The sequence below is a fragment of the Bos grunniens genome, chromosome 12 (genome assembly GCF_055505025.1).
Source record: "Bos grunniens cultivar Pamir isolate PY7600 chromosome 12, Bosgru_T2T1.0, whole genome shotgun sequence".
Lineage (NCBI taxonomy): Eukaryota > Metazoa > Chordata > Mammalia > Artiodactyla > Bovidae > Bos > Bos grunniens.
The window spans coordinates 82,891,703-82,907,444 of NC_141176.1; the positions used below are offsets into that span (position 1 = coordinate 82,891,703).

At 42.7% G+C, this 15,742-nt stretch overlaps 1 protein-coding gene across 20 annotated transcripts in view; it reads left to right on the forward strand.

Annotated features, from left to right (window-relative positions):
* Positions 1–15,742, forward strand: part of CLYBL (citramalyl-CoA lyase) — a 257,987-nt gene that overhangs the window by 122,280 nt on the left and 119,965 nt on the right. For all 20 annotated transcript variants that reach the window (XR_015138435.1, XR_015138434.1, XM_086330434.1 and 17 more), the window contains one exon: positions 6,669–6,855. Coding sequence is in view for 14 of the 20 variants with exons in the window: in XM_086330434.1 (XP_086186560.1) it covers positions 6,669–6,855 (187 nt within the window). In the remaining 6 variants the exon portion in view is untranslated. The remainder of the gene's footprint in view (positions 1–6,668; positions 6,856–15,742) is intronic.

The following is a 15,742-nucleotide window of genomic DNA, read 5'->3' on the forward strand; positions in this document are numbered from 1 at the left end:
AAAAGGAGTAAACAGAGGAGAAGAAGCAACAGTCCATGGCTTGGGTTAAAGCTTCCAGAATGGCAAAGGAGAGAGGAAATAAAAAACGGCCTCTTACCTGTGATCGACACTTAAGCTTGACTCTTGCCCAAGAAGAGTAAGGACAGTGTGGTCACAGATCAGTCCCACTTCCTGGAGAGCTGGATTTGGGTGGGTAATGCTGCTGCTGCTGCTGCTAAGTCGCTTCAGTCGTGTCCGCCTCTGTGCGACCCCATAGACGGCAGCCCACCAGGCTCCCCTGTCCCTGGGATTCTCCAGGCAAGAATACTGGAGTGGGTTGCCATTTCCTTCTCCAATGCATGAAAGTGAAAAGTGAAAGTGAAGTTGCTCAGTCGTGTCTGATTCTCAGCGACCCCATGGACTGCAGCCTTCCAGGCTCCTCCGTCCATGGGATTTTCCAGGCAAGAGTACCGGAGTGGGTTGCCATTGCCTTCTCTGGGGTGGGTAATGAGGTAACAGAGTTGTGTGCCTCTTGTAAGCAAGGCCCTGTGCTAAGCAAGGGTGGGGAGACCTAAGACTGCCCTTCCATCAGCAAGCTTGTGATCTAACTGAGGATTTCTGTCATCCAACCAGATTCCTGACCTGTGGCTGTGCTGACCAGCACCACCCAGGGATGACAGGTGTCAGATCATCATAGTAGCTATGCACGAACATACTACTTGACTCTCCCCTGTATGGGGCAGCCATTATGGTGCTTCTCACCCTCTCTTCTGACTGCCAGTCACAATATGGGCTTGAACCACACAGAATTAGCATTTGTGGTGGCCCAAAAGGTCAGACGTCAGCAATTTCATATAGGTGGTCCTTACACTTTCCGCAATATTATGCTGCCACTTGAAACCTCTTACGTGATTTTACTGGTTTGTTTTAAGGCTTTCCTGGTGGCTTAGGTGGTAAAGAATCCACCAGCAATATGGGAGACCGGGTTTGATCTTGGATTGGGAAGATCCCCCGGAGAAGGGAATGGTAAACCACTCCAGTATTCTCGCCTGGGAACTCCCAAGGACAGAAGGGCCTGGCAGGCTACAGTCCGTGGGACTGCAAATGAGTTGGACACGACTGAGCGACTTTCATTTCACTTTACTTCAAGCCTATTATAAAAGGATTTTTTTAGAAAAGAGTGATGGTTGGACTTACCTGGTGGTACAGTGGATAAGAACCCACCTGCCAATGCAGGGGACACAGGTTTGATCCCTGGCCTAGGAAGATGCCACATGCTACAGGGCAATTAAGCCTGTGCCTCACAACTGAGTCCGTGCTCCTCAACAAGAGAAGCCACTGTAATGAGGAGCCCAGGCACTGCAGCTAGAGAGTAGCCCCTGCTCACCACAGATGGAGAAAGCCTGTGGAAATCAATGAAAGCCCGGTGCAACCAGAAGTAAATAAAGATTTAAGAAAATAAATTTGTGTAAGAAAAATAAAGTGATGCTTTAAATGGGCAAAATAGGAAAAGAGTGTGTAGAAGCAGAGAAATCTTAATCCCAAACTCTACAGTTCAGAGGCATCCCTAAGAACATTTTGATGTACTTCCTTTCAGATATTTTTCTTTGCATTTTTTTTATAAAGTTGAGATGTTATTGCATATATAATGTTATATTTTCTGTTTATAAAAAGAACAATCTTCATATAACATTAAACGTTTTTAACACAATTTTTAATGATGGCATTAATATGTCATTGGTTGTAGGTATCATAATTTATCCTGCTGATGGACCTAAAGATTGTTTTCAGTTCTTAATATTATATATATCTAGTTTTATTTCTGATCATTTTAAAAAATAATCTTCTGTCTTAATTCATTTGGGCTGCTGTAACAAACTGCCGTAGACTGGGTGGCTTATAAGCAACAGAAATTTATTTCTCACAGTTTTAGAGCCTGGGGAGTCCAAGTTCAACGCTCTGGAAGAGTCAGTGTCTGACAAGAATGTACTTCCTGGTTCGTGGATGGCAGTCTTTTCACTATGTCCTCCCATGGCAGAGCCAGCTTGGGAGCTTTCTGGTGTCTCTTTTATAAGGGCACTAACCACCTATGTTCTCTCCTTCATAGCTAATCGCCCCCCAAAAGCCCCCCCTTCCATCATATTGGGGATTATGTTTCAACATATGAATTTTGGAGTGAGGGACACAAGAATTTAACCTACAGCAATTCCCAGAAGGAATTGGGTTGAGTTACTTGAAATTACTGGATCAGAAGCAGGAACCTTTTTTAAATCTCTTGGTTTGTAGCATCCATTGGCTTTCCAGAAAGCACGTGCCTCTTGATTAACTTCAGCCATGATGACAGAGCCAGTCCTTTGCTGATTCTGGTTTGGTTACCAATGATAAACACTGTTTTTGAACTTGCGAGAGTTTCAAAATGAATGGTCAGAAAAGGCTCCACAGTCAGGTGGACCCTGAGCTAAGCTGGAAGGATCCATAAGTTTCAAGTAAACTTCCAGCAGAAACACAGGTACAATGGAAATAATACAGCATATTGTGGAGACAGTCATAACCTTATTTTCCTAGGGTAGATAGTTGCAGCCTGGGATATAAATTCAGAAAAGGGCTTCAGCTGAGACTGAGCTGAATCCTGTAGGTAATGGGGAGCTGTTGACAGTGTTTGAGCAGGGATAAGAGGAAAACAATGTTTCAGTGATCATAGGAGTCTTTATCTGGGAAACCAGAAACACCTTGAGCAGTGGCAGAAGATTTTTTTTAATGGTTATCTGTTTTAAAAATTACAAAGTCTCCTCATTTGCTTTTTCAGTGGGGTAGCACATCCCATATTTTAGAACAAGTAGGGGTGCCTTGCTTAAATAAAAATAGCATTTAATGTATAATTGTGTGAAAGGTTTATGGGTAAAGCTGTATTTCTGTCACATTGTGGCAGTATCTTCTGCTTTAATATTAAACAGCTTGTTATTTAAATACTGGATCAAAATGGCTGGCTTCAAATTGTAGTCATTAATAAACTAACTTTATGTGAACCTGTGTAGGAGAATCAAAGTTCTGTATAGTTTCTTTGCCTTGTTCCCCTTCTCAGGGTGACAACTGTCACGTGGTTACCAGGAGATGCAATTCTAGTTCTTAAAGTTGAATTAGCCCAGATTTCTGAGAGGTGGTATCTGAAAGAGAGATTATGCCTTCTCTCACTTAAATCATAACCATCTTTGAATACCAGCTAAGATGAAATCGCTGTACTGTAAGTAGTCAATAAATGAAGACTTATTTCAGGCTGAAAAAAAAAAAATAAAAAAAAAAAAAATAAAAATTACACATCATATGAACATCCTAAGAATGATTTGCCCTAAGGATGTTTAACATGTGATGGTGGTGTGACCTGTCAGCAATGTCTGTGTGGCTCAGGCTTTTACATTCAGGTGGTGTGGCTTGGAGACCACAGTGACTGGATCCACATTGGCAGTCAAAAGCTATTTCACATGGAGGAAATCTCAGTTTTCACGAAATGAAGGTCTCTTTGGCTTTTGCGCATGCAGTTACAATAAATCCTCATGATAAATGCCCTAAGAATTTCCTGGTAAATGAAAATTTTATCTCTTTTGATTGTATTTTTTGCCATTTTAAAGGAAATGTATATGTTGCGAATTCTGGTTTCCAGTATGAATAAGTAAAACATGGTTGTTGCTATTACATCATTATATCTTCTCTTTTTAAAGATAAGCCAGATATGTCAATCAATATGAAATGATGATGGATACTTTTAGAATTCTTCAATTATCTGGTATATTTTATATTAAATATACTAGATTAGATATATAAAATATCTATATCAAATATTAAATAAAATGTCTTGTAATTTTGTTGTTGTTTAGTCATTCAGTCATGTCTAACTCTTTGCAATCCATGGACTGCAACATGCCAGGCTTCCCTGTCCTTCACTATCCCCAGAGTTTGTTCAAACTCATGTCCATAGAGTTGATGATGCCATGCAACCATCTCATCCTCTGTCACCCCTTTCTCCTCCTGCCCTCCATCTTTCCCAGCATCAGGATCTTTTCCAATGAGTCAGCTCTTCGCATCAGGTGGCCAAAGTATTGGAGCTACAGCATCAGTCCTTCCAATGGATATTCAGGGTTGATTTCCTTTAGGTTTGACTGGTTTGATCTCCTTGCAGTCCAAGGGACTCCCAAGAGTCTTCTCCAACAACACAGTTCAAAAGCATCAATTCTTCTTGTAATACACATACACTTTTAAAATCCATCTATTTGTCACCATACCTCACTTAGCACAATGCTTATGTTATAGAAAAATAAGACTCAGACTCAAGTTTTATTAAGATCTGCTAAAAAAGCGGCATTACTTTGCCAACAAAGGTCCATCTAGTCAAGGCTACGGTTTTTCCAGTGGTCAGGTATGGATGTGAGAGTTGGACTGTAAAGAAGGCTGAGCGCCAAAGAATTGATGCTTTTGAACTGTGGTGTTGGAGAAGACTCTTGAGAGTCCCTTGGACTGCAAGGAGATCCAGCCAGTCCATTCTGAAGAAGATCAGCCCTGGGATTTCTTTGGAAGGACTGATGCTAAAGCTGAAACTCCAGTACTTTGGCCACCTCATGGGAAGAGTTGACTCATTGGTAAAGACTCTGATGCTGGGAGGGGTTGGGGGCAGGAGGAAAAGGGGACAACAGAGGATGAGATGGCTGGATGGCATCACTGACTTGATGGACATGAGTTTGAGTGAACTCCGGGAGATGGTGATGGACAGGGAGGCCTGGCGTGCTGCAATTCATGGGGTCACAAAGAGTTGGACACGACTGAGTGACTGAACTGAACTGAAAAAAGCGAATAAGGGGGCCCTCACAAAACTGATGGGCCACCAAGGAGATGCTGATTTTTCTTGGTATACATTGTCACAAGCTACACTAATATGACAAAATGTTACAACTGTATAAAATATTTGATGGAATTAACTTCGGATAACTACCAAATGTCAAGAGCTTTCATGGAGAGTACAGCTGACATACTTTTAAAAGGATGATACTGCTTACCCTGGGGAGTAACACATTAGGGTGTTCCCAAGTTTGCTGGGGCTTTAACCTTTCCTTGACCGGGATTTGCATGACGTATAGCTCTCTTATGAGCAGGGCTAGTTTCATGGATGAGTGACCTGTGTGGTCACAGAGGCCCTATGCTTAGAAGGGTCTGGTGCTTCATGTGATGGTCTTCTGTTTCTATCTTGAAATTCCACATACGTTTTGAACAAGGGCTCTGCATTTTCATTTTACACAGAATTCTTGTTGTTAGGTTGCTTTTGCGACCCTATGGGCTGTAGCCTGCTAGTCTTCTCTGTCCATGGGATTTCCCAGGCGAGAATACTTAGTGGGTTGCTGTTTCCTTCTCCAGGGGATCTTCCTGACCCAGGTCTCTTGCATTGGCAGGTGGATTCTTTACCACTGAGCCACCAGGAAAGCCCTTTACACAGGGTACCTCAAATGATCTAACTGGTCTTGGTGAAAGCTGCTTTCATCTTCCCTTGCCATGTATTATGGGCTAAAACATGGTTTGTCCACAGGACCAAACTCAGACCAGGTTAGGGGCAAGGGCTGCAGTGAGCTGCAGGAGCTTTCAGCCAATGCCTCTCATTTCCGCAGGAGGCTAAACTTAGTACAGTAGAGAAGCAGGGAGAGAGCAGAATTTCCAAGCAGGCAGGCTGCTGGAGCTGGAATTTTTCCAGGAAGAGCAGTGGCAATGGCTGCTATGCCTGCCACACCCACAACCACATCAAACCGATAACCCCCAGGCTCTAACTGATCCGTTCTTGTACTTTATTTCCCATAACTTAATTTTCTCAACAAACTGCAACATGAGTATTACTTTTACACGTGAAGAATCTGAGGTTTTCAGCAGTCAAGTTGACCATAATTATAGAGCTATTATTAGTAATGGTCTTTTCTTATTCACCTTTCTACTGACTTAAGAAGCAGCTATTCCTCTTTGTTGTTAAAATTGAAGGCAAATCACTTGTCTACTTAAAAAGATTCATTATCAGGGAGAGAGCCATAGATTTTGCTTACATGTATAGTTTACTTTCTCTTTCCTTTTTCAAAATATTTATTTATTTTGGCAGTTCCAGGTCTTACTTGCCACTCTTGGGATTTTCAATTTTTGCTGTGGGCTGTGGGATTATTCCAGTTGCGGCGTGTGGGATCTAGTTCCCTGACAAGGGATGGAACCCAGACCCCCTGCATTGGGACTGTGGAGTCTTAGCCACTGGACTGCCAGAGAAGTCCCTAGATTGTTTATTTTCTACTTTTTACTTTCATATAATTGTAGGTAGTTTTACTCTTTGCGAGCTTTTGCATATAAATTTGCTTACTTTTTCCCCATGGATGCTACCCAGACAGTATATTAATACTGGAAGGATTTTTCCAATAAGAGGTACACCCTCCTTCTTTTCTCAGAAGGTTGTGTCAGTAAACCATGTTATATATTTTTTAGACCTCAGCCAAAATGACATTCTGTTTCTTGATTATTTCTATTATTATCTTCCTAGTCATTATGTGTGATTATGTTCTGCGGTAATTCTAAAAAATTATCCATGTTTTCTCTTTTAATTTTGCATTCAAATAAGGTCTTTCAAAAGTCTGTAAGTAAATTCTATTCTGGACTAACTTGAATTATGTCTCCTGCAGGAAAGCGTCCCTGGCAGCTGAGGTGTCCAGGCTTGGATGCAGTTCCTCACCTAGCCACAAGTACATCCCCCGGAGGGCTGTGCTCTACGTACCTGGCAATGATGAAAAGAAGATAAACAAGATTCCCTCCCTGAATGTAGACTGTGCAGTGCTCGACTGTGAGGATGGTGTAGCTGTGAACAAAAAGGTAACGGCATGATTTTTCCTTATGGCGGAAAAAAGAAATGCCTTGAAATTTGGTAGCATTGCTCACTATTTGGAAAGAGTCTACCATATTCACTGTTTACTGATTACTAATATATTCATGGGCTTCCCTGGTGGCTCAGACAGTAAAGAATCCACCTGCAATGCAAAAGACCCAGGTTTGATCCCTGGGTCAGGAAGATCCCCTGGAGAAGGAAATGGCAATCTGCTCCTGTATTCTTGGCTGGCATGGACAGAGGAGCTGGTGGGCTACAGTCTTTGAGGTTGCAAAGAGTCGAACATGACTGAGCAACTAAGAACAATATATCAGCATGCGATATATTCTTGACTAGCCCTTGTATGGGTTCTGAATGTGTATGGTTCTTTTCTCCAAGAGACAGGAGGAATCCAGCCAGAATATATTTAAAAACTGTGATCTTCAGTATATATGATTATGTGTGTGTGTGTATAGATAGAGATATATGCTTAAAAAGAAAGAGAATTTGATTCTCAATCTGTTTCGGCTGTGATATTTGCTGGTTTAAGTAAATCAGTTAATCCTAGACTTGTGGTATGAATTTTTCAGATCAATAAGATGAAATTAGGAATTTATGTCTTTTTACTGCCAGGTAAAGAGTGTAGTGAGTGACCTTATCTCTTCCGGGACAAGTGCCAATAACAAATAGTCTTCAATGGATAAGACACTGTTTTCCCTCCATAATTAAAGGGCATCTACACACAGAACTTCAAACTTGCAGCTTCTAGCTGATTTTCTCATGGCCTGATCAGAGAAATGCATCTTAAAAAATACCCAGTTTGTAAACAGATACAAAAGGTTCTTGCTGGCTGGTAACATGATGAATGCCTTTTGTTTCATTTTGGTTTGCTTATCTTCATTTTCTAGGTTTTTATAATGAACACAGATTTGTTCAAATAATTGGGTAAAATACATAAATCATTATAATAACTGACGTTGGCACGGAACTTTTTAAATTAAAAACATGTTTTCCCTCGACCTTCCTCTGTCCAGTCCCTAGACAGTGAGGTTGGGCTGGGAATAGACTGTGGGGCTGGAGGCGCAGAGGAGCTGGCCATCTGAAATTTTATCTATGTGGATGGTTTCTTTTCCTTGGTGATCTGAAATAGCATGCTTGTCCTATACAACTTTTTTGATTAATTGCTTTCCCTGGAGATTCTAGCAAACCAGTAGTGGCCTTATTTTCTTTTAAAGTTAGTTTCCAGCATCTTTCTAATGGTGAAACCAAAGCTTTACAGGTATATGGTAAAGGATTAGAATAAACATGTGGAGTCTAAAGCGTCTACCCAACATCTTTGGCATGCACCAAGGAAAATACAATTAATCTTCTTTCTCCCACAGATTAAGGTAAATAGGGCTTTTCTTGAAGGATGTAATATGATTCCAGTATTCTCCCTTCCAAAACTCACATAGCGCACTCTAAGATTAGATACTAAATTGTAATTCTAGTTCTTTGTGACCCAGGGCAATTCACTCTACTTCTTTGCCTCAATTTCTTATCTGTACCGTGGGATGACAAAAATCTTCTTTTGTCAGGGACAGGGATTATAACAAGGAATAAGTTTGATAAAATGCCCTCGAGTGGTTTGATTTCCTATAGGAAATAGATTAGATAAATCCTGTAGTAATCATGATTAGAGGGAAATTTATTTTAGCATGTAGCACAGTGAGCCATTTGGTGCTCTGATAAACTTCTAATTTTATTTCTTCACGAACCTTGAGGCTATCTTCCCATTCCCACCCGAGGATGTTTCCTGCTACCCAGATAAGTTGGAAATATGGTTCGTTCCTGCTTCATGTTTGCTTACTGTTAATGTGTGTTCTGAAGCGCATCCTAATACCTGGAGCCACTACTTAGGAGGAAGCTAAGGAGGGGCGGGGGGAGAAGAGTTTAGGGCAAATTGTGCCCACCATCTTGGTGAAGATGTCCGGACAGTCAGAACACTGCAGCTCTCAGTGCACCTAAAATTTGTGTTGACTGCCAGACACAGTTATACATGTGCTGAGCTTGCAGTCAACCAAATTTCCCTTTCTGATTCACAGAGAGTTCTGGCAAGCCAGCCAGTGCTTGTAAAACATGTTTTTTCCCTTAAAATTTCTACCCAGGACTTAATTTTATCTCATATATTTCATTTCATAGCCCCAGCCTGTCAATGTCTTTTTGAGTTTTGATTTCCTCGTCCAACATTTATGTTATCTGAGAACTTGACCAGCACACTGTACAAAAATTTGACAAGTTTCTGATAGAGATGTTGAAGAGGTTGGAGCCAAGTGCTATGCAAGCATGCCACTAGAAACTTCTGTTCAAGTTTATTACATTTTTTTTTTTTGGCCATACCAGGCAGAATGTGGAATCTTATTTTCCCGACCAGGAATTGAACCTGTACCCCCTGCATTGGAAGTGCAGGGCCTTAACCACTGGACCACCAGGGAAGTCCCTTAACAAACATTTATATAGTGACTGAATGCTAAGCACTGTTCTTAAGGTTTCAACTTGCGTAACATCCCATTGAGTTACTACTGTTACACTCCATATACAGATAAGGAAGGCTTCCCTAATGGCTCAGCAGGTAAAGAATCTACCTGCAATGCAGAAGACACAGGAGACTCAGGTTCAGTCCCTGCGTCAGGAAGATCCCCTGGAGAAGAGAATGGCAACCCCCTCCAGTATTCTTGCCTGGAGAATTCCATGGACAGAGGAGCCTGGCGGGCTACAGTCCATGGGGTTGCAAAGAGTTAAACACGCCTGAGTGACTAAGCACAGCACGTATAAGGAAGCTGAAGCATGGAGAGGTCAGGTTCATGAATGAGTCCTGTGAATATGGTTATTCAGTCACCTAATTCTCTTAAAATCCAGTCTTTTCACAATAATAGACAAGAGATTTTTACGTAATGCATTTCAAGATGCAGACTCCATTGATCTACATGGTCTAGCAATGCCTTCTCTCTCCCTGTACCTCCATCTCTCCAGAAAAATGAGTTTAGGTAGATGAGACTCGATCTTGAAGAACCCCTGTCAGTACTACCTCGTCGTTACCGCCTTCACCTGGAAGTGCTGGAGATACAAAAGTGGTAATGGCTGCCATGTCCTGAGAATGTAAGGGGTGCTATAATAAACACTTTAGTTACCTTGTTTACTCCTTGTATCAAAGTTTTGTCCAGGGTCCAGGGACACAGTGCCATTAAACGGCAGAACCAAGATTTGAACCTCCTGAATTTTTGCCAGGAATCAGCCTCAAGTTCACTTGTTGGTGTATTCAGTTCAGTTCAGTTCAGTCACTCAGTCGTGTCTGACTCTTTGCGACCCCATGAATCGCAGCACGCCAGGCCTCCCTGTCCATCACCAACTCCTGGAGTTCACTCAAACTCAGGTCCATCAAGTCCGTGATGCCATCCAGCCATCTCATCCTCTGTCGTCCCCTTCTCCTCCTGCCCCCAATCCCTCCCAGCATCAGGGTCTTTTCCAATGAGTCAGCTCTTCGCATCAGGTGGCCAAAGTATTGGAGTTTCAGCTTTAGCATCAGTCCTTCCAATGAACACCCAGGACTGATCTCCTTCAGAATGGACTGGTTGGATCTCCTTGCAGTCCAAGGAACTCTCAAGAGTCTTCTCCAACACCACAGTTCAAAAGCATCAATTCTTTGGCACTCAGCTTTCTTCACAGTCCAACTCTCACATCCATACATGACCACTGGAAAAACCATAGCCTTGACTAGACGAATCTTTGTTGGCAAAGTAATGTCTCTGCTTTTTAATATGCTATCTAGGTTGGTCATAACTTTCCTTCCAAGGAGTAAGCGTCTCTTAATTTCATGGCTGCAGTCACCATCTGCAGTGATTTTGGAGCCCAGAAAAATAAAGTCTGACACTGTTTCCACTGTTTCCCCATCTATTTGCCATGAAATGATGGGATATTACATAGCTCATATCGCATAATCTTTTCCTCCTTTCTCTGAAAGTTAGTACCTTGGCTTCTCTTTATCTTTTGTCACCTGTGTATACTCTGCAGTTTCTCAAAGATTACCGACAGAAGCATCGTATTCACATCTGCAAATGCTTCCGGTCTCTTAGGATTTTAGTGCATTTAAACCTGGTGACTTAAATTCATTTGAAATGTCCAGATAAGTCTGAAACTTCTAATGTAGCTCTTATTCTTTTTCCTTTCTTGAAATCACCTTTTAATCATATTTCTTGTTGAATATTACTCCTCTTGATGGAGGAGATAGAGACCATTTTAATGTTTACTTCTTACCATGTTAAAACTCTGATTTCAAATGATCTAGTTATGGTTTTGCTAAACTGAACTCTTATTGCCTAATTCAACTTTCTTGACATTATTAAAGCTTAGTCACTTCATTTTATATGTTTCATTTTATTTCTTTTTTTAGTAACTGACCAATTCCATATTTCATTTGACTGGTTCTGTGGAGTGTGGGCTTGTAATGAAAACAAGAGGCACTTTGGCAGAGCAGTTTATAAGTATATAATACCTTCCAGGAGTCTCTAATCCTGTCCTGTTAATCCAATTTGTGTTTAAGCAGCTCCTTCATGTCAGGGATGGCCTACCAGCTCACCTTCCCAAGTATGGATGATGAAAAGACCATCTCCACTCCCCTCTTATCTTCTCCTTTTCCTTCTTAAATACATGAGGAGATACAAGGCTGTCTAAGCCACTGCTTGCTGGGACACAGTGAAAAGAAGCCAAGTAATGCAGAGATTTCTGGTGAATCTCCATGACGCTGGGTGAGGCCAAGAAGGTAGAGTGAAATAGATAGAGGCAGGGCTCCTGGGCTGCTATTTTGGCTGAGTAAATATTAAATTTGTTTAATGTTTCAGTGTGTAAACTGAAATACTCAGTAAATATTGAGTACCTACTCAGCCAGGCACCATGGCAAGCAGGAGGAGAACAAAGAGAGCTGCATGGTCCCGTGTCTCTAAATAATACACTTTTTGAATTATCTTTTCAATTTCAGGCATGATATTGACTCCATGCTATGGGAATTATTTCTCACCCCACTACTGCCCTGTCCCCATTGCATGTGAACCTTTCCCATCCTTTAGTTATTCTAATACAGTTCTGTGTAACTTCAATGAGATTGGTGTTCAGTGTAAAAAGTAGCAGAGTTGAGTCACATAGTAATAAACTGATCACCTTTCCTTTTCTGCCAGCCTGTTGTTTTCCCTGGAGTTCATAGTTATCTTTTTTCCCCCTGGTTTATTTTTCTATTCAGCTGTTGCTAATGCAAAACCCACCTCTTCCTAATTGTCTGAATCTCCTCTTAATATGTTTAAAAGCATCTGGTATTTTTTAAGTTTCATCTTCTTGGAGAACTCTCTCCTTGACTCTTCTGATCCCCTCAAGTCTGAAGTAGCTGTCCTTCAGGCCTGTAGCACAGTTGCAATCCCAAACTCACCCTTCCCCCTTCCCTTCCTGGGAATTGCCTTCTCCTCTCAGCCGGGTTGGATATCCTGTTTTCTGACTTTTTATGTCTGAGTACGTTTGGGTGAGGACACCCTCCAGGAGTTTCTGAGAGGAGGTTCCCCTGTGAAGGACAGAAGCGACTTATGTACAGTCTGATTTTTTCCTAATTTGATTTGTAAAGAGCAGGAGTATATTTGGAGAGTAGGATCATGAGGGTCTTACTTGGATCCTTCAGGAAGCCAAAGGAGGAGCTCTGAGTTGTGACTTGAGGAAGGCTTTTCTATGGGAACCTGAGCTAGTGAAATCTGGGCTGTCACTCACAGGCAACTGGATTTGAGACCAACAACCCAGTTCAGTGGAAAGGGTAGAGGGCTTGACAACAGACGACGCACGTAAAGGTCCCAATTTCAACACTGTTTATCCAGGGAACTTGAGTCCTGTAACCTATGAGGCTCTGTTTCTTTATCTGTCCCATGAGCTTGGTAATAATGAATCCTGTACTACCCACCACAGGGCCAGCTGTGAGGCACAAATAAAAAAGCATTTTGCAAACTTGCAAGTGCTAGATAAATATTGCTTTTTTAAAGAAGAAGCAGCGATGTCATTTTTAAAATAATAAAGCTTAGAAGATTTAAGAGAATGGATATTTAGCATAGTCCTTAAGGTGTCTCTTTCAAGTAATTTGATGGTCAAGAACAGACTCTGGAGCCAGACTGTTGGATTCTGGTGTCTGGAGTCTGACATCAGCTTGTCCTAACAGTGTGACCTTGGACAAATGGACCTTAGCCCATTTCTCTGTGCCTCAGTTTCCTCCTCTGTGAAATGAAGGCAATAATGGTAATAATAGTATCTCAGTTCAGTTGAGTCGCTCAGTCGTGTCCAACGCTTTGCGACCCCATGAATTGCAGCATGCCAGGCCTCCCTGTCCATCACCAACCCCCGTAGAAACAATAGTATCTACCCCCACAGAATTATATTAAGTGGGTGAGTACTTGCAAAGTGCTTCTTAGGACAGTGCCTAGCACATAATGTGTAGAATGAGTAGTTGATAAATACCTCAGAGCAGTTGTCTTAGCTGCAACCCTGGCCAAGAGTCTGATGCATCAACTCAAGTCACTGATGCTTGCTTAGAATGCCGAGGGTTACTGTATTGGTTTGTACTCTGGATTCCTGACTCTCACAGGGTAATGTTTTGGCACAGGTAAGTTTTTGCTCTAAATGTCGCAGAGTTTGCCAGTTTTGCTATTTATTTATTTATTTATTTTTAGCCTCTCTTTCCACTATGGTAGACAAAGAAAAGACTCTAGGGACGGCAAAATAACCACTTTTTCTTTCAAGCTCCTTCACAGATTTCTTAACACTAGGGGGCTCGAAACAGCTATCTTAGAAAGATCTTACTTATTTTTTTTCCCTCAGGAAAACAAAGAGAAAATTATCTTTCGCAAGCAGCTAAGCAGCAGATTTTCACTTTGAATCTCTGTGCTGGGTCCTTGACAGAAAGGAGTAAGAGAAGGGTGGAGGAAGGTGGCCGACTCTGAAGGCCTTTCTCCCCTACTCTGCTCCCTGCCAGCAGCTCAGAGCAAGGAAGCAAGGGGCTGGGGGCTGGGGGCTTGGGCCTGAGAAGCCCCGTGCACAGCACCGTTCTCAGTTCTGGGAAACAGACCAGGAGGACAGCCCCGGCTGGGGCTGGGGTGTTGGAGGAGGGGTGCCCTTAGCAGTCAGGGAGCCCATGGTCAGTGAGGGGCTGGAGAGGCAGCTCCCTTCCCCTTCCTCCGCTGTGCACGTGGAGCCCCTTGGGCTGCCAGGAGGGCTATCTTGTCGATTGTGAAAAGCAAGGGGAAGTTATTTGCCTCCTAAGTAACCATCAGTGCCGCAGAAACCCCAGAAGATCACTCCCCCCCCGCCCGGGGCCATGCTCTTTGTTGCTTTTGTTTGTTGTAAAGACTTACTTCTTACTGGCTGTGCTGGGTCTTCGTTGCTGTGCACAGGCTTTCTGTAGTTGCAGTGATCGGGGCTGCTCTTCAGCTGCGATGCTCGGCCTTCTCGTTGTGGTGTGTGGTGGCTTCTTGTTGCGGGGCACGAGCTCCAGGAAGCAAGGGCTTAGCAGCTGTGGCGCACAGGCTTAGTTGCTCTGCGGCATGTGGGCTCTTCTAGGATCAGGGGTTGAACCCACGTCCCCAGCACTGGCAGGTGGATTCTTTACCACTGGACCACCAGGGAAGCCGTAGGCCACGTTATCTGATTGCTTCCCTCCATCCATCCTGGATACAAGGACCTATGTAAGGCCTAAAGGATTGTGGTTGTAGAGAGACAGTTGGAAGTAACACCATAGAGATGAGGGGAGTACAACTTTGTTCCCCACGATAAACCACTTTCTAAGTACTCTGCAGAAAGAGCGCTTCTTACCAGGACTCTTATAAGTTACCTTTCAGACTCTGCAGAACCCAGGAGTCATCACATTTGCAAGCGTGTGTGCGTGCTCAGTCTCTTCAGTTGTGTCCGCCTCTTCATGACCCCATGGACTGCATCTCCTGCACTGCAGGTGAATTCTTTCCCTCTGAGCCACCGGGGAAGCCCATTTGCAAGTGTGAAAAGTGAAAGTGTTAGTCACTCAGTCGTGTCTGACTCTTTGTAACCCCATGGACTGTAGCCCACCAGACTCCTCCATCCATGGGATTTTCCGGACAAGAATACTGGAGTTGTTTGCCATCTCCTTCTCCAGGGGATCTTCCCAAGGATCTTCCCAACCCAGGGATTGAACCTGGGTCTCCTGCATTGTGGGCGGATTCTTTACCATCTGAGCCACCAGGGAAGCAATTATGAGTTGCTCATTAAGAAACACGAAATATTGGACTTCCCTGGGAGTCCAACAGTTAAGACTCTGCCCTTCCACTGCAAGGGGCACAGGTTCCATCCCTGGTCGGGGAGCTAAGATCTCACATGCCACTTGGCCAAAAAAACAAAAACAAAACACAAATATCAGTATCAAATATCAATCAAGGTTGTTGACTTATCTTTAATCTTCGAGTAATATAAATATGAGTTCCTGACACTCTTCATGTTAAATCAGTTAACCCTTGAGTTCCTCTGTAAAGCTTTTAATTACTTTTTTTTCTAGCCTTTTTTCCTCCCCTGAGCTTATGTATTCTAATTTGTGCTCTCTCACTTGGCTGTCCTGTGCAAGTGTGCGTGCTCTCACACATAGGTACATAGACACTAAGCCCCCATTTACACTCACTATATACATACACAAATCTGCTGGGTTAAATTCTAAATACTCCAATGCTTTCACTTTGGTTGAAATAAAATAGTAGAGTAGCAAGGAGGTGTGTTGTCCCAACAGGGAGGGAGCTAACTGACATTCAGTAAATGATTCAATGTATACAGGGTGTGGGGAGCCAACGCCTCTTCAATAGGGGAGTGAAATTAGGA